The sequence below is a fragment of the Schistocerca nitens genome, chromosome 3 (genome assembly GCF_023898315.1).
Source record: "Schistocerca nitens isolate TAMUIC-IGC-003100 chromosome 3, iqSchNite1.1, whole genome shotgun sequence".
NCBI classification, from domain to species: domain Eukaryota; kingdom Metazoa; phylum Arthropoda; class Insecta; order Orthoptera; family Acrididae; genus Schistocerca; species Schistocerca nitens.
The window spans coordinates 492,009,227-492,034,413 of NC_064616.1; the positions used below are offsets into that span (position 1 = coordinate 492,009,227).

General features: G+C 42.5%; 1 protein-coding gene across 1 annotated transcript in view; it reads left to right on the plus strand.

The window, feature by feature from the left end:
• Positions 1 to 25,187, plus strand: part of LOC126248420 (kelch-like protein 5) — a 321,665-nt gene that overhangs the window by 200,371 nt on the left and 96,107 nt on the right. The window contains exons 4-5 of the mRNA XM_049949385.1: positions 3,886 to 4,047; positions 17,563 to 17,759. Of these exons, the coding sequence (XP_049805342.1) occupies positions 3,886 to 4,047; positions 17,563 to 17,759 (359 nt within the window). The remainder of the gene's footprint in view (positions 1 to 3,885; positions 4,048 to 17,562; positions 17,760 to 25,187) is intronic.

Sequence of the window (25,187 nt, forward strand, 5' to 3'; positions counted from 1 at the left end):
AAATTTGCAGAAATGCCACGTTGTCGTGGATGTCGATATAAGACGGACAACTTCTGCTACATCTGTGGGAAGTTCACTTTTGCCAAAAATAGGAAGAAAATTTCTTCAGTCATAAAGAAAGCATACAAACATTACTTCGGAGTAGAGGTGGAGACCAAGATAATGGGCACCACATTTCTGTTGTGCTACATGTTACTGCAAACTAATTGAGTGGTGGAAAGGTAAAGAGAATGTGGCGATGTTTGCTGTTCCCATGGTGTGGAGGGAGCCTAAGGATCATGTTACTGATTGTTATTTCTGTCTAACAAAAATTCAGGGTTTTACAAACAAAAAGTCGAAGAGGCACATTGTTTACCCAGATCTGCCTTCAGCGAGAGTGCCAGTGCGGCATTCGGACAACCTTCCAGTACCTTCAAGAGCTCGAGATCAAATTCCGAGTGACAGTGAAATAAGTAGTACTGAAGAAATCACAGATGATGATTCTTTATATCACTGCACAAGTGAGTCATCGCCACATTTGTTAACACAGGCAAATTTAAATGATTTAGTACGTGATCTAGGGCTAAGTAAACAAAAGGCGCAGCTGCTTGGTTCAAGATTACAAGAGTATAATCTACTGCACCAAAGTACTAAAATCAGTGTGTTCAGGCACAGAGAACATGCCTTTATTTCTTATTTTTCAACTGGCGAAGCACTGACATTTTGCAATGATGTTGCTGGCCTGATGAAAGTGCTGAACTTCACTTATATTTCACAGGAGTGAAGACTTTTCATAGATGCATTGAAAACAAGTCTGAAGGGTGTTTTGCTCCATAACAGAAATAAAATACCCTCTGTTCCAGTAGCTTACGCTAGTTTGACAAAAGAGAATTACAAATTCGTACAAAGGATGCTAAATTCATTAAAATACAATGAACACAAATGGAAAATATGTGCAGATTTCAAGGTAATTGCTATGATACTGGAAATGCAACAAGGCTACACAAAGTATGCCTGTTTTCTTTGCGAGTGGGATAGTCGAGACCGAAATTCTCACTTCGTGAAAAAGAAATGGCCTAGGCGGAGATGGAAAGTTGGCGAAAGTCTGGTAGCTCCTGAATATGTACTACTTCCACCGCTTCACATCAAACTTGGCCTGATGAAACAATTCGTGAAGGCCATGGATCCAACAGGCTGTGGGTTTGCATATCTAGCTACCAAATTCTCCCGTCTTTCAGCTGCAAAAATAAAGGAAGGTGTATTTGTGGGCTCACAAATCAGGGAGCTGCAGAAAGATGCAAATTTTGAAGCATGTTTAACTGATAAAGAAAAAACCGCATGGGACTGTTTCAAGATGGTGTCGGAAAACTTCCTCGGAAGAAAAAGAGCTACTAACTACAAAGCAATTGTGAAGGATATGATCAAAGCATATCAGGATTTGGGGTGCAATATGTCTTTGAAGGTACATATGATGGACTCTCATCTGGACTACTTCGCTACTACGCTCATTGTTTATTGTAGGAATGAAATTGAATTAATATTTCATTGATTGGAGTAAATATTAATTGGAAATCAATGCTAAAAACACCTTGAACCACAATTTTTCTGTGTTATTTTTGTTGTGTGTCTACTGTTACAAAGGCCAATAGAACTTCAAGATAATATATGAATATACGAAATTTCATGTTGGCTATTGGTTTACAGTTAGTGTTATAAGATTCCATAAAGACATTTCTACCATAAAAAGGCGCTATGAAGGGAATTGGGTACCTTCTATGTTAGCAGATTATTGCTGGAATATCATTCGAGAGAAGAAAGATTCACAATACAAGAGAAAAAAGTGATGTGCATTACAAGGCAGTTGTTTGTCAATTTTCTGCAATTTCTCATGTCAAATAAATGCTTCAAAGTGTATACACATAGGTTACTGTGTTATATGTTAGATCCCACCCTCCATTAATGTGATGAACTTATAACATCATAAAGATGTGCATTTGTTTGTCGAATTTCACCTCACGTTTGCTGCACTATATCAGAAACTGAAAAGAGAAATAAAATTGTGATTACTCATAAACTATCCCTGACAGAATAAAACCAAAAACAGTTTTCAATTCAGCACTCAAAATACAACTAGGATCACAATATTTTTTATCAGAAATAGAAAAAAAGTTTTTTTTTTTTTTTTTTTTGTAGAACAGTGTTATTAATGCTCAACAAAAGGGAACTACATGCTACAATCATAGAGGCCATAAACTATTGGCTTTTAATATGATTTTGTTCATTAGGCAATTTTATGATTAGGTACGCTCATTGTTTATTGTAGGAATGAAATTGATTTAATATTTCAATGATTGGAGTAAATATTAATTGGAAATCAATGTTAAAAACACCTTGAACCACAATTTTTCTGTGTTATTTTTGTTGTGTGTCTACTGTTACAAAGGCCAATAGAACTTCAAGATAATATATGAATATACGAAATTTCATGTTGGCTATTGGTTTACAGTTAGTGTTATAAAAGATTGTAATTATAAATGTTTCATATTGTGGTAGGTGTTACTCCATGCAAAATATATGCCAGTTAATGTATGTGAATTTGTCAGTTACTTTTGAATGTAGCAACTTCTTTTTCCATATCTGCATACAGCTTTAAGATGGTAACCAGATAAGTTCAGTTATTCAGTTTCTGTTAATCATTGAGGTGGTGCAGTGATTTACACAGTAGAATGAAATTCGTGAGGAGTTGTACTCAAATCCATTTGTAACAACACTAATATAAGTTTCTCATAGTTTAAATAAATTGATTAAGGCAAATACAGAGATGGTTTCATGGAAGAGAACTCTGAGTTTTATTTTACATCCTAATCTGAGTTTGCACTCTATCTTTAATGACCTTTGTGTCAATGTGATGTCAAATCCCAAATCTTCCTTTCTACTGATTTTCATGCTGAGAGAGCATTATGCCCTAACCCATCCATCAACTCTCACTGCTATTGCAATAAAACTATTGTATCTTTTGTTTCCTTTCGTTCTGCCTCTTCTTACATCAACATTTGTGAAGATTTTAACACTGAGTCACAGTAACTCAAATGAATCAAACTTGTAGGATATTAAGAACAGTATACCAGTAATAAGTGGTAAAGATTACAGAGTGATGGCATTCGTCTTGGACCCAGCATTGTCCTCACTTATATGAGCACAAAGATCAGTGTTAAGCCAAGCTCAGTCATTGAAGGGCTATCATACATCGTGAAAATGTTAGGACAACTATCAGTATATCTTACATGCATCAAAGAACACATCAGTAGCATGTGAGGAGTTCAGATGAGACCAAAACAGCAGTAGCAAGAGAAGAAATTCGTCATACCATTTCATTTCAATTTGTTTGAGACATACTGCTACAACTGCTATGCTTGTGTGAAACCAGTAGGTAGAAGTGGGTTATATGCAACCTTGGTCTATACAATTTGACCATTGTTGGCTTAATGCTTGTGTGCTGTAAAGGATGAGGACCTGTGTTATCTACATATAACACTGTCAACTGCAGGCTGAATTGAGGGACTGGTTGTCATTGCATCTAAATCCATTATCAAGGAACCACAAATGCATGGAACTGCATTGTCCACATGAATACCATTGATGGGTGGTAAAATGCCATATTTTAGGCTGATTCCATCTGCAACCTGTTGTTCAGTGATACCCACATAAGTGGTGGATGCTAAGATGATGGCTACTATCTGGAAACTATCATTGTTGATTGGAGTTAATGGATAGGCACACAATGCTGGTGGTTTGGGGGTGTCATTACGTAGAACATAGGACCTAAACTCCTGGGTTTACACCATACTGAATTTTCACAACTGTGTATTAGAATATAATCCTAATAGATATTTCCATTTGTTACAGAAAGTTCACGTATTCCAGCTCATAGAATTGTTCTGAGTGCAGCGTCAGAATACTTTGCAGCAATGTTTACAAGCAAACTGCGAGAGTCCACTGAACATGAAATAGAAATGCACGACATGGATGGAAACTCGTTACAAGCCATAGTGCAGTATTGCTACACTGGTAAGTTTTTTTGTGTCTACTCAAGTAGAAAGTCTTTTAGCTTATAAGTCTCCTTTTCATCATAGGTCAAACTGGATTAATATATACCTGCCAAGACACTATTTTCTAAGACTATAGTGTGTAACATACAGGGTGAATCAGGAGGAGAGGTACATGCTTTGAGGGATGATCGTGTTAGTGATTCTGAACAAAAAAAAGTTTCAGAGCACATTTAATTTAACTTTTGTGTGTTTTCCTTGAATAACTCCAAAACTGCACCCTCTAGTGAAAACACATTGCAGTACAAAATCAAACTACATTTAATTTTGTACAGAGAAGCTCCTATTCATTTTTTCTCCAGGGCTAAGAATTTGCACAAAGGGAGCACAAGAATATTGAAAATCTCAGGTTACACACATGCACTGTAGCCTATGGAGATATGTAGCCCAGTTTCAAGTAACCTCCTGAGTTGAGAGACCACAAGTGTCCTGTATCAAGTTGTTTGTCTCAACTTCCCCTACACTACTGTGTTATATTGTAAACGATGACAATATTTGAATACAGTATTATAGAAAATAAATAACAATGTACATTAAATATGAGCTGTCTCGGAAGCCATTCAAAGTAGGGGCTATGTCTATATGAAGTTTTTTGTACAGAATCACTAATGGTGTCCCCTCAAAGCATGTATCTTTCCTCCTGACTTACCCTGTATGAGGAAAATATAGTTACTTTGAGTTCTGGTGGTAGTGTGGTATAAGAGTATGCAGTTCAGCTTGATGACACACATTGGTGATAAGTTATTTTTATCACTGACTACTTCCCTGTCACTGTTGTATGCTATGTTGACCTCTAATCTGGGCAGTGGATGAGATTATAATATTCCCTGTAAGAAACTGTGATGATGCATTCCGTTGGTTTGCACTGAGGTGGACTAAATGCTGATAGTGGAATCACGTGCTAAAGTGTTGTAAAGCTTAGACCTGATAAAAGCTACCCAAAGAGAAACTAAATTGCTGAAGAAATATTTTATTTGGATTGAATATTTACTAGGGTTGTTTTAGAGCTATGAAGGAAATAAAATGCAACCAGTAAAAAAAGTGATGCAGGGAAGTAACCTGGAGATGAAAATATGTAGCAAGTTATATAAAGTGGGTGGCAATGTGAGAACCATATGCATAAAAGGGACACAAAGGCACAAGTCATTGTGTTGGCTAAAAAAGTTTATAAAATGCACATTAGAGAAAATTTTCTAAAATGAAAATAGAGAAAAGTAAACTACTCAAAATGAACCAATAAGTGTCTCAATTTCATGAAATTCAATTTGTTCGTGTTGATATGGCTTCAATAGTTCTTACCTGGTAATGTTGATGACTTTTGGGGTATCATCTTAGAGCTGTAATGGTTGGATTAGTTTTAATCAGGATGTGATTCTGGTTATAAACCTTCTTCCTCCCCTTGCTGTCTGTAAGTTAAATTTATTTTTTTGCTTGTATTTCAGTTTACCTTCACATTACTCTTATCTTAATCACTACCACCTCTCAGGAGAATAAGTGGGAAACGAATTTTTCAAACCGTATTAGTAGAGACAGGGAAATATTATTTTATTTTCTGTCAAATTTGGTATTATTTTTTGCCAATTTTGCTGTTATTTTTCACATATTTTGGTATTAGTTTCTGGCAGCTTGTTTTCGAAGTACCCTATGTTCCTTCTTTGTCTTTCTGCATTCTATCAGTTGAGTTATATTTATTGTCACCAAATATCACATTATTTACATTATGAAAAAATATAATTTATATTGAACCAATTAAAGAAGAAGCAACTTTGCACTTGTATACTGCTGGAAAATGTTTCAAAAGAAAGAATTCTCATAGCTTCAGAGTTATCTTCTGAAACTTTATACCACTGATCCGATCCAGGTGGGAAGTCTCCAGTTGTTGGACCAGAACCTGCCCTAACCATTACTAAGGTGATAGTTTAGTTAAGACTATGAAACTTGATCAGAAGACATCCTGTAGAAATTTGAACTATGATCCAGAAACAAAAACATGTCAAGCTAATGGTGCTAAAGCCATGTTGTAAGAGAAGCTCTGCAATCCTGGGCATGAATAGGAGACAGACGAAACTTGTGTAGGACTGATGACAGGTCAAGGAACTTCAAGAAACACCTACTTATGATGTGTATAGAGAAAGCAGCTCCTATGTATAACCTGTGTGGTGAGGCTGATGAAGCTGCACCACATCTAATTTTCCAATATACACTCCTGGAAATGGAAAAAAGAACACATTGACACCGGTGTGTCAGACCCACCATACTTGCTCCAGACACTGCGAGAGGGCTGTACAAGCAATGATCACACGCACGGCACAGCGGACACACCAGGAACCGCGGTGTTGGCCGTCGAATGGCGCTAGCTGCGCAGCATTTGTGCACCGCCGCCGTCAGTGTCAGCCAGTTTGCCGTGGCATACGGAGCTCCATCGCAGTCTTTAACACTGGTAGCATGCCGCGACAGCGTGGACGTGAACCGTATGTGCAGTTGACGGACTTTGAGCGAGGGCGTATAGTGGGCATGCGGGAGGCCGGGTGGACGTACCGCCGAATTGCTCAACATGTGGGGCGTGAGGTCTCCACAGTACATCGATGTTGTCGCCAGTGGTCGGCGGAAGGTGCACGTGCCCGTCGACCTGGGACCGGACCTCAGCGACGCACGGATGCACGCCAAGACCGTAGGATCCTACGCAGTGCCGTAGGGGACCGCACCGCCACTTCCCAGCAAATTAGGGACACTGTTGCTCCTGGGGTATCGGCGAGGACCATTCGCAACCGTCTCCATGAAGCTGGGCTACGGTCCCGCACACAGTTAGGCCGTCTTCCGCTCACGCCCCAACATCGTGCAGCCCGCCTCCAGTGGTGTCGCGACAGGCGTGAATGGAGGGACGAATGGAGACGTGTCGTCTTCAGCGATGAGAGTCGCTTCTGCCTTGGTGCCAATGATGGTCGTATGCGTGTTTGGCGCCGTGCAGGTGAGCGCCACAATCAGGACTGCATACGACCGAGGCACACAGGGCCAACACCCGGCATCATGGTGTGGGGAGCGATCTCCTACACTGGCCGTACACCACTGGTGATTGTCGAGGGGACACTGAATAGTGCACGGTACATCCAAACCGTCATCGAACCCATCGTTCTACCATTCCTAGACCGGCAAGGGAACTTGCTATTCCAACAGGACAATGCACGTCCGCATGTATCCCGTGCCACCCAACGTGCTCTAGAAGGTGTAAGTCAACTACCCTGGCCAGCAAGATCTCCGGATCTGTCCCCCATTGAGCATGTTTGGGACTGGATGAAGCGTCGTCTCACGCGGTCTGCACGTCCAGCACGAACGCTGGTCCAACTGAGGCGCCAGGTGGAAATGGCATGGCAAGCCGTTCCACAGGACTACATCCAGCATCTCTACGATCGTCTCCATGGGAGAATAGCAGCCTGCATTGCTGCGAAAGGTGGATGTACACTGTACTAGTGCCGACATTGTGCATGCTCTGTTGCCTGTGTCTATGTGCCTGTGGTTCTGTCAGTGTGATCATGTGATGTATCTGACCCCAGGAATGTGTCAATAAAGTTTCCCCTTCCTGGGACAATGAATTCACGGTGTTCTTATTTCAATTTCCAGGAGTGTAGATGACACAGAATATTTGGCTCATAAAGTCTTGAAGAAATTGTGTCTAATAAGGAACAATAAAGGGCTTCCTACTATTCTTTAATAGTACTGATTGGTTTAACTAGAACCAAAGGGAATGAAACTATGCAATAAACCCTGTTTTGGTGCAAGCAATAGTGGGCTAGGACTGTTATTGTTTTTGTCTCTCTCTTCAAATCAAATCAGATTGATACAGTATTATTTTAGTTTAGTGTGAAAACAGGTGCCTGGAGTCTACATTTGAAAATGGAAGACAAATGGCCTTCAGCCCAACACCTAACATTTGACAATGGCCTCATTCTCTGTTTTTTTGGGGGGGGGGGGGGTGGAGACTATGAAGGGGTGTGTAGCCCTTACATGGGTGGGACCTTCCATTCTAGGTACACATTGTAGACACTCTGCCTTCATTATCACGCCACAGTTGAAACAGGAACTTATAACTGTGAACTCCTTAGGGGCCCACAGTCCCTTTTGTGGGTACGTGTGTGGTGCGCACAGGGCACCGAGCTATTTGAGTCTTCTTCCTTTTTCCAGACTGCATTACTGTCCCTGTTCCTCTCCTTCCCTGTCCTTGCTCCTTTCTCCCTGCCCCCTCCGTTCCCACTTGGTGGATTTCTTTATATCAACATCGCTATCTTCTCGGCTTTGTTTTGGTGGCTATCTTCCCGGCTTTGTTTTCGTATGTGCTATTGTTTAGTTTGCTGTTTCCATCCCCTCTGTGGTGAATGTGGGTGCCCCCTACATCAGGGGAGTGCCTGTGCTCCCCCGTCAGTGTGCGTAAATTGTAATGCACAGCATCATCCACGCTCGCCAGCATGCCCGGTGTATGGGTAAGAACAACGTATTCAAGAGTACAAGACCTTAGATCGACTTACCTACACCGAGGCTTGCTGAAAGTATGACCGGCTCCATCCCGTCCCTATAACTTCTACTTTTGCTTCAGTTACGTCCATTCCCCCTCCTCTTCCCAACCCCGCCCCATTCAGCCGACGCCTTCCACCTCACCCTCACTCTCCCATTCCTCCTCCCCATCAGTTCCCATACCCACCCCTTTGCGTGCTGCTCCACCTCCCCTGCTGGAGAAGCGCTCCCCTTCTTCGGCAGCCGCTGGTACTGGAACTCCCTCTCAGGACTCCTCTTCCCTTCACTCCCCTGAAAGGCGATCCGCAGCTCCACATCAACCGCGTGATCCGTGACCGGTGGGCGCCAAGATTGCCAGATGTAATTCCGTGCCCGACCTCGCTGCAGTCTGCCCTTCTTTCTTCACAAGAGAAGAAGCAGAAACACAAGAACAAGGCAAGGCCCCTCCAGCACACTCTGAGGTGCCACCTTCTCCTCCTCCTGCCTATGAACCAACCGAGTCTGACCCCACCTATATGGACATCACCCCATCCTCACCGGTGACGGATGGCGACTCGGTGGCGTAACTGGCTCCGGTCCGTTGGCTTCCCATTTGGACTCCAGCTTGAGAATCCTCCAGTGGAAGTGTAATGGCTATTTGCGTCACCTCCCGGAGTTGCAGCCCCTTCTTTCCTCCTACGCTGGTGCTTGCATTGCTGTCCTTGAGACCAATTTTGTCAATTCTTACTCTCCCACCTTTCGTGGGTCCCACGCTTTCTGTCAAAACCGAATTGGCCCCTTGCGGGCTTCTGCTGGTGTTAGCACCTTGGTCTGCAAGGACATTGTTAGTAAATGGGTTCCCCTCCATACCACTCTGGAGGCAGTTGCTGTCAGGGTCCATCTCGCCACTCCAATCACAATCTGTAATCTCTACCTCCTGCCTGAAAGGCTGCTCACATCCCTTGCCCTAATCACCCTTCTTCAACAACTCCCTTCTCCCTTCCTGCTTCTAGGGGACTTCAATGTCCACAACCCTCTTTGGGGTAGTCACACGACTACTGCCCTGGGCAGGACAGTTGAAGCTGTTCCGGCAGGGCTTGACCTCTGTCTCCTAAACACTGGCACTCCCACACACGTTAGTGTGGCACATGGCACTTTCTCTGTCATTGACCTTTCCATCTGCAGTCCCGGCCTTCTTGCCTCCATTCAGAGGGGTGTCCATGATGACTTATGTGACAGCGATCATTATCCGATTGTTTTGACCTTCCTTCAGTATATCTCGCTCCATCGCCCTCCCAGGAGGGCCTTCTCCAAAGCTGATTGGGGCGCCTTCTCTTCTGCTACTATCCCCCCTGTACTACCACACTGTAGTATTGATGAGATTGACTGCCGCCATTCTTTCCGCAGCTGTTTCAGCCATCCCTTCTTCCTCAGGTTCCCCCCATCAGAAGATGGTCCCTTGGTGGACTCCAGAAATTGCTGTGGTCATAAAATACTGCCGCCGTGCTCTTCACTGCTTCGAGCAGCACCTTTCTACTGCTCTCCTTCTGGTCTTTAAACGATTCCACACCCGGGCCCGTTACGTAATCATATTTCAGAAACTGATTTGCTGGGAATGGTATGTGGCTGCCATAGGACTGCACACCCCCTCTTCACAAGTCTGGGTGAAACTCGGGTGAATTTTTGGCCTTTGTCGTCCCACCGGTGTTGCAGGAATTTCTGTGCATGGTGTTTTCCTTACCTATGCGGACTTGGTCGCAGAGCATTTTGCTCAACACTTTGCCCAAGCCTCTCCATTGACTCAGTATATACCCACGTTCCTCCTCCTGAAAGAGCGCTCGGAACAACTGCCTTTGTCTTTTGTTTCTCGCTGCTTGGGCCTTATAATGCCCCATTTAACGAGTGGGATTTCGCCAGCACCCTCGCCCTTTGTCCCAACACGGATCCTGGACCAGATCGGGTACTTAACCAAATGCTCCGACACTTATACTACCGTCCAATTAGCCTTACCAACACCCTCTGCAAGCTCCTTTGCACACCTGGTGAGTCAGCAGTTGTTTTGGATCCTTGAATCCCGTGACCTGTCGTCATCGACTAAAGGTGGTTTTTGCTGTGGCTGCTCAACGGTGGATAACTTGCTCCACCTGAAGTCTGCTATCCGGATGATTTTTGTCCATTGACAACACCTCATTGCAGTCTTCTTTTACCTGCATAAAGCCTATGACACCACCTGGTGCCACCACATCCTCACCACCCTTCACAAATGGGGCCTTCGTGGTGCTCTGCCCGTCTCTATACATAACTTTCTTTCTTGTCGCTCTTTCTGGGTCCAAGTTGGTTCCCCCTACAGCACTTCCCATCGGCAAGAAAATGGGGTTCCACAGGGTTCTGTGCTGAACGTCCCTCTCTTTCTCGTCACCATTAATGGACTGGTGGCGGCTGCTGGGCTGACAGTTTCCTCCTCTTTGTGTGCGGACAATTTTTGTATCTATGTTGCTTCCTCCGTCATGGGCGCAGCAGAACGCCGTCTACAGGGGGCTCTCTACTGGGCGCAATCTTGGGCACTCTCCCATGGCTTTCAGTTTTCGGTGGCCAAGTCATGTATCATGCATTTCTGCCGTACAGTCAATCCTCATCTGGACCTGTTCCTTGATGGCTAATCCCACGAGGTTGTGGACACCCATCGCTTCTTGGGTCTGGTGTTCGATGCCCGGTTGACATGGCTCCCTCATCTTCACCAGCTGAAGAGGATGTGCTGGTTACATCTCAATGTTCTTAGATGCCTGTGCAATATCACCTGGGGTGCAGACTGCTCTATTCTTCTGTTATTGTACAAAACACTGGTCCAGTCTCATTTATAATACTGGAGTCCTGTCTGTGGTTCTTTGTCACCTTCGACATTGCAGATACTAGACCCCATCCACCATTGTGGGCTACGACTTGCGACTGGTGCCTTCCAGACTAGCCCCGTGATTAGCCTTCTCACAGAGGCGGGGATTCCACTGCTGCGAGTTTTCCGTCAAAAACATATGATATCTTACATGCTCTGCATTCGCTGCACCCCAAAGTGCCCTAATTATGGTCTCCTTTATCCAGACATGGAGATCAACCTTCCTCGGTGGCGGCCACAATGTGGGCTTACCATGGCTGCCCGCATTCAGTTGCCCTTTCCTGAACTCCAGAACTTCCCTTTACCGCCTCTTTTCTCCGCTCACGCACATACCCCTCCGTGGTGCGTCTCTCGGCCACAGCTCTGTCTTGATCTCTCCATCAATTCAAAGGATTCTGTCCCTCTGGAGGCCCTTCGCGACCAATGCTACTGTCTCCTCAGTTCATTCCAGTGTTCAGAAGTGATTTATACTGATGGCTCCATGGTTGCTGGTCACGCTGGTTATGCTTACACCTATGCGAGACACGCAGAACTTCGTTCCTTGCCAGATGGCTGTAGTGTTTTTACTGCAGAATTGGTAGCCATCTCGCGTGCATTGGACCATGTCCGCTTCTGCTCAGGACTGTCTTTCACTATCTGTAGTGACTCCTTGAGCAGTTTGGAAGCTATCGGCCAGAGCTTCCCTCGCCACCCATTGTTCATAGTTATCCAGGACTCCCTTTCTCTCCTTAATCAATGTGGATGCTCAGTGGTTTTAATTTGGACCACAGGCCATGCACCTGCCAATTGACTAGCTGAATTGGCTACTAATGGCCCATCTCTTGCTATTATCATCCCGGAAATAGACCTTCGCTCGGCATTATGTCGTCAGGTTTTGCGACTTTGGAATTCAGAATGGCACACTCTTTCTTCACTGAACAAGCTCAGGGCAATAAAGGATTCTACAACTATGTGGGAGTCCTCCTTAGGCATTTCGTAAGGCCTCTGTCGTCCTTTGCCGGCTCCGCATTGGCCATACTTGGCTGACTTATGGTTATCTCCTCTGTCGTGAGGAACCCTCCCCCCCCCCCCCCCCTCCCTCCTGTCGTTGTGGATCAATGTTGACTGTAGTTCACCTCTTACTGGACTGTCCAGATTAGCCGCCCTGCGACAGACTTTTAGCTTTCCTGACTCACTACCGCTGGCATTAGCTCACAATGCCTCAGCGGCTGATCTTGTTTTACGATTTCTTCGTGATTTTTTTTTTTTTTGGGGGGGGGTGGGGGTGGGATTTAATCGCTTTATTTAAGTGTGGGACCTTCAAACTTATCGGTGGGTGGAAGGGATGGCAGGCGGTCTTGCTCCACCCTTCGCCCCGATTGGACTGGCTTCGACTGGGCTTGGTGGTTCATCCCCATCCTCAGCCTTCCCACTCCTTTTTTATGGGGTCTGTTTTGAGTATCTATCTTGTCTACCTGTGCTTCTTCCTTCATGCCCCTGTCATTAGTCACTTTCTTTCCCTCCTCTCTTCTTCCGCCTTCTTCCTTCTTTCTCTGTCAATAATTTGTAATTTTATGACCATTTTAGTTCTCTCTTATTGTGTGAGGTTTTATCAGTTTTACACCGCATTTCCTTATTTCCTTCATTTCTGCCTGAAAGATTCATTGTACCATAGTAATGAAGTAATCTTCCATTTTAACCTGGAATACAGATAATGTTTTATCCAGTGACATCTTTTTCCCCGTTAGTTTTGTGCAAAAAATTGTAGCACCTTATGTGGTTTTTGAGAGATTTATAATGTGGTGCATCAGTTAAAGCGGATGTTTCTGTAGTACACAAGTGTAAATATGAAAATCACTAAATATGGCACTTTAGCATTACAAACACACAAATCAGTGTAGTGCCGTCCTGGTTTGCTTCCATCAGGCAATTAAAGTGCAGGACACACCCATCATGCAAATGTGTTTCTGGTGTTAAAACATAACACGGAAAATGTTTATTTCAGTTTTCATTCAGTTATATTTTTAAAAGTTTTTTGAATAAAGCTTGTTGGTGACAGGATGAGCTGTCATGTAGGCCGGCAAGTAGGTAGGTAGGTAGGTAGGTAGGTAGGTAGGTAGGTAGGTAGGTGATTCATGTGTTTGCAAAATGAAAGTGCCACATCTGGTGTTTTCACATTTATACTGGTCTATTAGGAAAATATCTGTTTAATCAATGCACTGCACTAAAGACATCTGAAAATTGTGCCATTTTTTTGTGTGATAGGTTGTCCAAAATAATCTGAAAAATTTGCATCAGCAGCTAAAACTGTTACTGGAATTCACTTTGTTTGACATCATATTTCTTTACACGAGGTATCAACTGTTATTTTAGAACAAAAAAGCGAAAGTCACAAATACAATCTGTATTTTTGTCAGATCTATATTTCAGCTATTGAATAGCTATTTTCAGTGCATTGAAATCAAGTCATATAAACTCGTCAATCTTCTGGCAACATATGTTAGTGTAAGAGTTTAAGATGTAGAGGACCAGATTCTAACTAAATTCTTTTTTTTTGAAATATACTAGTCACTGTGCACAACTGTCCTGATGAAATGAAATTGGTGTGTGGTTTTTTAAAGATTATATGCAATTCTCAGAGTCGAAAGAAAAGTCAAAATCCAATTTCAGTGTTCACTAACTATTAGTTACCAATACTAGTAAACTACCAACCTTGGTTTTAAAACATTTTTACTTGAGATTGGCAGTTTCATGTTATGCTGCTATACTGTGCCGATTTCACTTTATCATGTACACGAAATTTTCCTGTCGCTACACATTAGACATTAAACTGAGCAGCATGCGACTCAACTTCTCATCGGTCCACTCCGCCTCTTGGCGCCATCACAAAGGGTGCTGCCGATGTGCGTGTGCCAACGGAACACAACATAATGGTCATTTGATAAAGAGACAACCCCCATCCATTCTCCCTGCCTGCGTGTCCCAGAATCTTGGACAATTTTGGCATCTCTTTAAGTATCTATTGTTTCATGTTTATTACTTTATGTATGCATGTGGATACGTTATTTAGAGGTAGAAAGGTTATTGTTTAATCTAAGTTACAGAAGGACACACATTCAGTACAAATGTAGCACATCAATTTTATTCAAATTTCACTACATGTTTAACGAAGAAAGTTCTATGTAGATTCTTATTACTACAGTTAACAGCAATTTGTATGGTACAGTCTGAAACACATTGGCATGTACAGTGGAACTTAAGTCAGGACACCACCATACTGTTTCTTTTCTTGAAGACTTTCCAAATTAAAGGTCCCCCCCCCCCCCCCCTCTCTCTCTCTCTCTCTCTCTCTCTCTCTCTCTCTCTCTCTAAGGAATTCTGTCAGCAAAATCCCGTCCTAGAAGTCGCATTTTGAGGAGTAGCAGTGTGTTGTTGCTTACCCGCTTTCTTTGCAAACTGCTCACCTAATTGAAGTAGAAAATTTGCCAAATGGTAGCCTCCGACTTGATTATTTCTTGTTTTTTGGTGCTATATGAAAGTGTTTACTGCCATTATATAAAGATGGAAAAATAGTTTCTTCCACCATTTCATTTGCCTTCTCTTATAATGGTTGTAAGATAAGAGTTGATCATTCCTGTCTATGTGTGCCTTAATGAAATTGTAGTCTGGAACTGCATCAGGTTTTATCATCCTTGTCATCCCTGTTTTGCTACCGACCTCAACTTCTTTTTCTGCAATCTTGTAACGACAAATCTGCAACATTTCTAGTGTCCCTCTGCTTCAGACATGACAAATGTTTCTTGCTCATAAACACCTAGGCACCTTTTATAGGAAGTCATCTAAGATTAGACATACATGTTCCCACAGCTATGGTCTTATTCTCCTACAGAAAACTGAAAACAGATGGTGACCTGCCTGTGTAAACGGTATGTTCCTTGTTGAGATTACCAGACAGGTCTCTAAAAACGAGCAGTGACTGAATTGTCTGCCCCCCCCCCCCCCAATCCCTCCCATCCTTCGCCTGTGTAAACTTCAATGTGTAAAACATAGCGTGTCCCCCCCCCCCCCCCCCACACACACACACCTGTGTAAATTTCAATGAGTAAAATATATCCTGTATTTGAATGATGTAAAGTAAACAGTTCGATAACAGGTTACCAGGTTGTTTTCTTATATAGACACCTTTAATCCATACACACCTTCATCAGTGGTAATGCTTTCCTCAGATGAAAATTATGCTGGATACTATGAAAGTAAATTATTCGATAAAGGTCTCATTTCATGCAAGGGATCATCATGACTAGGTTCATTTTTTGGAGTGTATGGGGCATTGTCATTTAGGTGCAGGTAAGACCAAATAACAAAAAATCTGTTTATAGTGAGAAGTGAAACCCAGAAACAGTGCAGAAACATAGTTATTTGCAGATCAGTAATCACACAGTCTGTTTTTCTTTACTAGGCATGGATGGATTATCGATTGTAACATGTATGGATTGTAACAAATACATTTGATGAAGTTTTACCCCAGTCCATGTGTTCCTCATGCTTTTGGGTGTCATATTGTTTGATCCTCTCATTTTGTCTACAAAGGATTTCACATATTAGTTAGCTTCAGCCTTGATGTGCTTTATCTCTGATTCGTGGGGTGGGGGAGAGGTGGCGCATAAAATATCAAGGACTGCTACTGACATAAACTTCTGCCACACATCCACTTTTTCAATTCAGGTAACGATCGTAGCTCATCTAATGTGATCCATCCTACTTCTGCATGTGGATATTCTGCAACATTAGAATGTTTTGTCTTGCATGGTGGCTCTAAAGATGGCGCTACATTTGAAATACTATCTTGATTATTCAGGAATATGTTATACATTGTTGGAGATGGGATTTCATCTGAAAACACAGTTGAAATATAATTTACCTAGGAGATTTTTCAAACAAACTTTGTAGAACAGTAATATTGAAATAATAATGTTTTTGTACCTTAGTCTGATTGAGAAGCAGAATCACTATATTGTCTTTCAAAAACATCCCCTTTGGAACCAGAGTCTACAAATGGTTCATTCAAAAGCAACTAGATCTCAGTATTGGTCTGTATCATCAGAAAATACACACAAGCACAGTGGTGGTCAACGTGTCCGTATTGCCCACTAGTGGGTGTTCCAGGTATCATGGTGGGTGGTAGGTGATAGAGACTTTAAACACATTTTTATTGGGTTTTCATAAAATATTGACGAAGTATTTGTGAAGTAATTATTATTATATGCTTTAACTTACTGTAACTTCACTTTATAAATTTTAGAAAGTAAAATGACTTCCCCTACTTTACAAATCACCGTTACTGTGAAACCAGTGGGCAGCTGAAAAATTTACCAGCAACACAGATACAAAAGTGGACAGTAGGTACCAAAGGTTGACTACCCATGCTCTAGCACAGCAGGAAACCCCAAAAACTATGGTGGAAGCGTCATTATAGTGGTTGTGAACAAATGTGGGTTGTACTTGAGAATGCCAAAATAGTTTCAGAAACCTCCAGATGATGGCAGCACCATGCAGAGGTCATTCCACAGCATACTGAACTTGAATAGAAACTGATGAAAACAATGCAAATGGAGGAAGATGAGCAGAGCTGTGCTCAGGTTGGGACTTGGAGTTAAACAAGTGCAAATTTTTGCAGGAACTATCTATCTCCACTGTGTTAAAAATTAAAGGAATCATGATTCTAATTTTTGGTGCAATAATGTTTCTTCTAACTTAATTTGATTTACTACCCCCTGTCCTGTTTTTAGTCCAATACTGGGGATTGATTTTTTTCCATCAGTGATATTTGGAGCACCTGCCCCTAGGCCAAGCATTACTGAATCATCACAATTTGACTCTCTCTTTGGTTTGCACCAGGGTTTGTTACTATTTCATGTTTTTAGAAAATACTATTTTTGTGTATCATCTTGCATTTAATCATTATCAGAAGCTCCCATTCACATTTTTAGAAAATACTATAGGTTTTACTTTATAGACTTCTGAGTTAAAACATTTGTAACTAATATTATGGTAAGATATAACATCAGAGCTAATATAAAGCGATTTTACTAATTCCATATTTATTGTCATATGCCCAAACAGGCAAAGTAGAGATCAGAGAAGAGACTGTTGAAAAGCTTCTCAGTGCAGCTCGGTTACTGCAGATGCCCGAGATTGTTGACGCTTGCTGCGGCTTTCTGAAAAAGCAGCTTGATCCCTCCAACTGCATTGGAATCCGCCTGTTTGCCGATACCCAGGGCTGTGATGACTTAATGAAAGCAGCTCACGACTACACAACTGTAAGTTTCTTAACCATAATGTGTGAAGTTCTCTAGTTTAATACCAATACTTCTTAAAAAAAATTATGTAGATTCTTTGGCTGCTTATTGTAACAAACTGTCATTGTTGAGTTTTTAATTCAAATTCTGTGTAGTACAGAAGAGGGCTGCCTGTTTGCCCACTGCAGAAATAGAAACAGGTAAAGAGAAGTTGCAGATGATCCATATATCACAACAAGCAGATAAGCTTTTGTTGTGATATGTGGATCGTGTATGGTTCGTGTAGTGAAAAATTTTAATGCTTACTTAGGGAATTAGAGAAATTTCAACAAAACACTTGATACCTCCCCTGCACACAAATGGAGCAGTCAGAATGGAGAGAGACTGGTGGAACTGTATAGAAATTTCAGTTTCAAAATTACATCAGGCCATTTTAAGGAAGATACTCCCAAAACAAAATGTGGAAATCCACCAACAAGAATACTGGTAAATTCTAAATTGATTATATCGCGATCTTGTATCCACATCACAAGGAAATTTTTAAATGTTCAGGTACACAAACGAGGAAATATGGACACAAATAACTACCTAACCTAAGTGAAACTGAATTTAAAGGTCCATAAAATCAACAGCTTCCCCCATGAACCATGGACCTTGCTGTTGGTGGGGAGGCTTGCGTGCCTCAGCGATACAGATGGCCGTACCGTAGGTGCAACCACAACGGAGGGGTATCTGTTGAGAGGCCAGACAAACATGTGGTTCCTGAAGAGGGGCAGCAGCCTTTTCAGTAGTTGCAGGGGCAACAGTCTGGATGATTGACTGATCTGGCCTTGTAACATTAACCAAAACGGCCTCGCTGTGCTGGTACTGCGAACGGCTGAAAGCAAGGGGAAACTACAGCCGTAATTTTTCCCGAGGACATGCAGCTTTACTGTATGATTAAATGATGATGGCATCCTCTTGGGTAAAATATTCCGGAGGTAAAATAGTCCCCCATTCGGATCTCCGGGCGGGGACTACTCAAGAGGACGTCTTTATCAGGAGAAAGAAAACTGGCATTCTACGGATCGGAGCGTGGAATGTCAGATCCCTTAATCGGGCAGGTAGGTTAGAAAATTTAAAAAGGGAAATGGATAGGTTAAAGGTAGATATAGTGGGAATTAGTGAAGTTCGGTGGCAGGAGGAACAAGACTTTTGGTCAGGTGATTACAGGGTTATAAATACAAAATCAAATAGGGGTAATGCAGGAGTACGTTTAATAATGAATAAAAAAATAGGAGTGCGGGTTAGCTACTACAAACAGCATAGTGAATGCATTATTGTGGCCAAGATAGACACAAAGCCCATGCCTACTACAGTAGTGCAAGTTTATATGCCAACTAGCTCTGCAGATGATGAAGAAATTGATGAAATGTATGATGAGATAAAAGAAATTATTCAGGTAGTGAAGGGAGACGAAAATTTAATAGTCATGGGTGATTGGAATTCGTCAGTAGGAAAAGGGAGAGAAGGAAACATAGTAGGTGAACATGGATTGGGGGGAAGAAATGAAAGAGGAAGCCGCCTTGTAGAATTTTGCACAGAGCATAACTTAATCATAGCTAACACTTGGTTCAAGAATCATAAAAGAAGGTTGTATACCTGGAAGAATCCTGGAGATACTAAAAGGTATCAGATAGATTATATAATGGTAAGACAGAGATTTAGGAACCAGGTTTTAAATTGTAAGACATTTCCAGGGGCAGATGTGGATTCTGACCACAATCTATTGGTTATGAACTGCAGATTGAAACTGAAGAAACTGCAAAAAGGTGGGAATTTAAGGAGATGGGACCTGGATAAACTGAAAGAACCAGAGGTTGTGGAGAGTTTCAGGGAGAGCATAAGGGAACAATTGACAGGAATGGGGGAAAGAAATACAGTAGAAGAAGAATGGGTAGCTCTGAGGGATGAAGTAGTGAAGGCAGCAGACGATCAAGTAGGTAAAAAGACGAGGGCTAATAGAAATCCTTGGGTAACAGAAGAAATATTGAATTTAATTGATGAAAGGAGAAAATATAAAAATGCAGTAAATGAAGCAGGCAAAAAGGAATACAAACGTCTCAAAAATGAGATTGACAGGAAGTGCAAAATGGCTAAGCAGGGATGGCTAGAGGACAAATGTAAGGATGTAGAGGCTTGTCTCTTGAGGGGTAAGATAGATACTGCCTACAGGAAAATTAAAGAGACCTTTGGAGAGAAGAGAACCACTTGTATGAATATCAAGAGCTCAGATGGCAACCCAGTTCTAAGCAAAGAAGGGAAGGCAGAAAGGTGGAAGGAGTATATAGAGGGTTTATACAAGGGCGATGTACTTGAGGACAATATTATGGAAATGGAAGAGGATGTAGATGAAGATGAAATGGGAAATATAATACTGTGTGAAGAGTTTGACAGAGCACTGAAAGACCTGAGTCGAAACAAGGCCCCGGGAGTAGACAACATTCCATTAGAACTACTGATGGCCTTGGGAGAGCCAGTCATGACAAAACTCTACCATCTGGTGAGCAAGATGTATGAGACAGGCGAAATATCGATAGACTTCAAGAAGAATATAGTAATTCCAATCCCAAAGAAAGCAGGTGTTGACAGATGTGAAAATTACCGAACTATCAGTTTAATAAGTCACAGCTGCAAAATACTAACGCGAATTCTTTACAGACGAATGGAAAAACTGGTAGAAGCGGACCTCGGGGAAGATCAGTTTGGATTCCGTAGAAATGTTGGAACACGTGAGGCAATACTAACCTTACGACTTATCTTAGAAGAAATATTAAGAAAAGGCAAACCTACGTTTCTAGCATTTGTAGACTTAGAGAAAGCTTTTGACAACGTTAACTGGAATACTCTCTTCCAAATTCTGAAGGTGGCAGGGGTAAAATACAGGGAGCGAAGGGCTATTTACAATTTGTACAGAAACCAGATGGCAGTTATGAGAGTCGAGGGGCATGAAAGGGAAGCAGTGGTTGGGAAAGGAGTGAGACAGGGTTGTAGCCTCTCCCCGATGCTATTCAATCTGTATATTGAGCAAGCAGTAAAGGAAACAAAAGAAAAAATCGGAGTAGGTATTAAAATTCATGGAGAAGAAGTAAAAACTTTGAGGTTCGCCGATGACATTGTAATTCTGTCAGAGACAGCAAAGGACTTGGAAGAGCAGTTGAACAGAATGGACAGTGTCTTGCTAGGAGGATATAAGATGAACATCAACAAAAGCAACAGGAGGATAATGGAATGTAGTCAAATTAAATCGGGTGATGCTGAGGGGATTAGATTAGGAAATGAGACACTTAAAGTAGTAAAGGAGTTTTGCTATTTAGGGAGTAAAATAACTGATGATGGTCGAAGTAGAGAGGATATAAAATGTAGATTGGCAATGGCAAGGAAATCGTTTCTGAAGAAGAGAAATTTATTAACATCGAGTATAGATTTAAGTGTCAGGAAGTCGTTTCTGAAAGTATTTGTATGGAGTGTAGCCATGTATGGAAGTGAAACATGGACGATAACTAGTTTGGACAAGAAGAGAATAGAAGCTTTCGAAATGTGGTGCTACAGAAGAATGCTGAAGATAAGTTGGGTAGATCACGTAACTAATGAGGAGGTATTGAATAGGATTGGGGAGAAGAGAAGTTTGTGGCACAACTTGACTAGAAGAAGGGATCGGTTGGTAGGACATGTTTTGAGGCATCAAGGGATCACAAATTTAGCATTGGAGGGCAGCGTGGAGGGTAAAAATCATAGAGGGAGACCAAGAGATCAGTACACTAAGCAGATTCAGAAGGATGTAGGTTGCAGTAGGTACTGGGAGATGAAGAAGTTTGCACAGGATAGAGTAGCATGGAGAGCTGCATCAAACCAGTCTCAGGACTGAAGACCACAACAACAACAACAAAATCAACAGAAGGATGTCAGTAATTCGTAAATTTAATACTACTAAAATCCAACTACTGCTATTGGCAAATTAACCCAACAAAGCACAAGCACAAAACTGAGAGTAACTCATAAGACAGTTTTTTCAAACTGTTCAAAACCAAATTCCTTTACAAAGGCAGAAAAAAAAAACCCTTAGTGGAATGAAAATTGTGAACAAGCAGTAAAATTGTGACACAAGACATTAAAAATGTGGAATAGTAACATATCAGAAAATGTATGTGACAGATCCCTGGCGCCTAGGAAAGAAATTTCAGAATTTAATAAGACAAACAAAGATAAAGTATGTGAACAGTTAACTCTGTGAAATTGATGGTGGCTTCCAAAAAACAGTACCAGGACTTTATAAATACTTTCAGTGCAGTGGGAGGCACTGGCATCAGCCACAGGAAGCAAATCCCCATTGGTGCTGACAAAGCCTCAACCACTGGGGTAGGTAGGCATGATCAGGCCTGCTGTACTCCAAGTGTGGCCAGGGCCAACAAGAAATGAGGAGGGGGCTCCGCACTCATCCTGGGATGCAGCTGGTTTTAGTGGTATGCCACATATCAGTCTTGCATGCGAACCACAAAGACACGGCGACCAAGTTGGCTGTAAATGATGGCTGAAATCCAATGAGGGCTCCCTCCTAATGCCCTGGCCCAGAGTGGGGTGCTGGGTGTACAAATATTGACGTAACTGGCATCGCTGGGAAATACCTGCCTGCCAGCCAGAGATCAAGCAGCATCCACTGCTGATGACCATGCAGGAGCTCAATGGGACTCATGGCTCCAACCAGCATTGTTAACGTAATTATGTTAAAAAAATGAGAGCCTCCTTGACTGGGAAATCTCCTACGTACTTGGGCATCTGTCTCTTTAGCATCTGGACAAGGTGTTCTGCCTCGCTCTCCAACTGTAGAAGGAAGGGAGGCACTTGGACAGGATGAATGCTGTTTTGTGTATGAAAGTCCTGGAAAGCTGTCAGCATGAACTGTACGAAACCTTCTACAAAGAACTTCAACAGGACTGTGACGGTCATGTCTACTGTTGAAGGTGGATGACGAACAACATAAGGAAAATGAGAAAAAGCATAAGTTGCAAAGTGTTTTGAAAAAGACCAGTGTAATCAATGTGACCATTTTCCCAATTGGTATACTGCCAAAACACATGTGGCACGCCAACAGTTTTGTGCAAGCAATCCCACACTGACCCTGATGGAATAAGTGAAGAACCTTCGATCGTAGAGTTGCTGGAACCACCATACAGGGAGTAAACCCTTCTAACAGCAGGAGAATAATGCCATCCAACAGGGAGAGGTGATGACACAACGTGTAACAATTTTGAAGTGCGTCTGCTGCCTGGTGCGTTGGACGGTCAGGCCGTCCATATTGTATCATATGTATGAGCTAACAGAGCACCGGATCCCCCGTCACAGCACAGATAGTACGGAAACTGGTAACTGGAAAGCCATCCACTGACTGCCTTGCCTCTGTACTGAGTTGAAAACAAAGCATTCCCTCCTGGTCAGACAAGGGGTCAGGGCCCAAGAGTAGCTGGGACAGAGTATCCGCATTTGCATGTTGCAACTTGGGACGAAAATGGGTCTCATAGTTGTACCAGGACAAAAACAGAGCCCAACTCTGAAGACGATGAGTGGCTTTGTCTGATAAGAACACCAATGAGCTGAACAGGCAAACTGAGGGCTTGTGGTTGGTATTTAAATGAAATTTTACACCATACAAGATGCATTGAAATTTTGTAAGGCCTAGACATCAGCAAGTGCTACTTGTTCCACCTGAGAATAATATTGCTGAGCCGAGTTGATTGTTTTTGATGCAAAGGCAATAGGCAGATTGGAGCCATCTGAATGGCAATGGGCCATACTGGCTGGGATGTGGCTGTGGCTAGGACTGAATGCATGCCAGGTTGAAATGCTGCAAGACACAGTGCGGAGCAAAGACTATCCTTAAGCTGCATAAAAGCATGTTAACAGGCTGCAAACCAAACAAAACAAGCACTTTTCTGAAGTAACATAATAAAGTGATGGGCAATAGTAGCCGCTCTGGGAATAAACTTGATAGTACGCCACTTTTCCATGAAATGTAGATGAGACTGAGGGGGCAAAGCTGTAATGGTGGCGACATGTTGTTCCGTGGGGCACAGGCCCTGATGAGAAATTTTGTGACCTAGATAAACAATTAAAGGTTGGAAAAAGTGAGGCTTAAGCGAGATTATGTTTGAGGCCTATGGCCTGTAGAACAGTAAACAAAGAATGGAAATTACACAGGTGATCCTCCATATTCGCACTTGTCATGACTGTATCATCAAGACAGTTAATGCAATGAGGAACAACCATGTGACCTGTTCTAAAAGATGTTGAAAGGTGGCTGGAACACTAGCGATCCTGAAGATCAGCCATTGGTACTGATAGAGGCTAAAAGGCATATTAACTACAAGCAACTGAATTGATGCATTGTCCAAGGGAATCTGAAAGAAGCCTTCAGCCAGGTCGGATTTGGAAAAGAATCTCCCCCTCCCAGGAGAGGCATGGGGATATGTGTCTATGACTGCCTGTGCATTAATAGTGATCTTGAAGTTGCCACAGTGCCAAAGCTGACCAAACAACTTTTTTATGATAACTAAGGATGTAGCCCATTCACTTGAGAAAATTGATCTAACCATTCACAGTGATGTTAATCAATCCAGCTGTCTCAACCTGGTTACATAAAGCTATTGGCACTGGCCACACCTGAAAACAGTGAGGGCAAGCAGAGGGTTTGAGGGTGATGCGTGCCGTGAAGTTGGTTGCACAACCTAGCCCGGGGGCAAACAGATCCAATTGGTGGCCCATAGTGCAGGAGACATCTTCTAACGTAGGGTCCTCCAACTGAAGGGCACATTGACGCATCTCTTTACCAAGGGCTGAATGAATGATTGCATCTCTGAGCATGGGGTCCACATAAGACTCCTGAGTGTTAACTGTGACAAACCGACTCTTAAGATTGAGGCTGTGAAGATCGGCCATCCAAACTTGAGCTGTTTGCAACAATGGTAGAATTCAGAATGCGTAGCGACCACATGTGTATGCTTGTGGTGATCGGAGGACAACAAACGACACATATAGTCTAAAGAAAGTGATGCTGGTTCTTGCAGAGGATCTAACTGGCACAGTAAGAAATACATGTGAGGTGGTATCCACAACAAGGAAAAAATGTTATGGAAAAAATGTTATGGACCACAATGTTTACTACCTGGAACACCGTGAAATGTTGACATAGCCGCTTTTCGTAAGCAAGCCAGTCTTCCACAGATTCATCATAGGGGGAAATGTCGATGGGTGAACAAACTGTAGCCGAGCCGCGACCAACATGGCCAACAACTGTTCCACCATGGCCGTATCTGCCTACTGTTGTTGCAGAAGGGACTGGAGTAAAGCCTCCGTGGAAGAGATGAACAGCACAGAAATCACATAATCCAAAACATGCAAAAATTTGATCCTCTA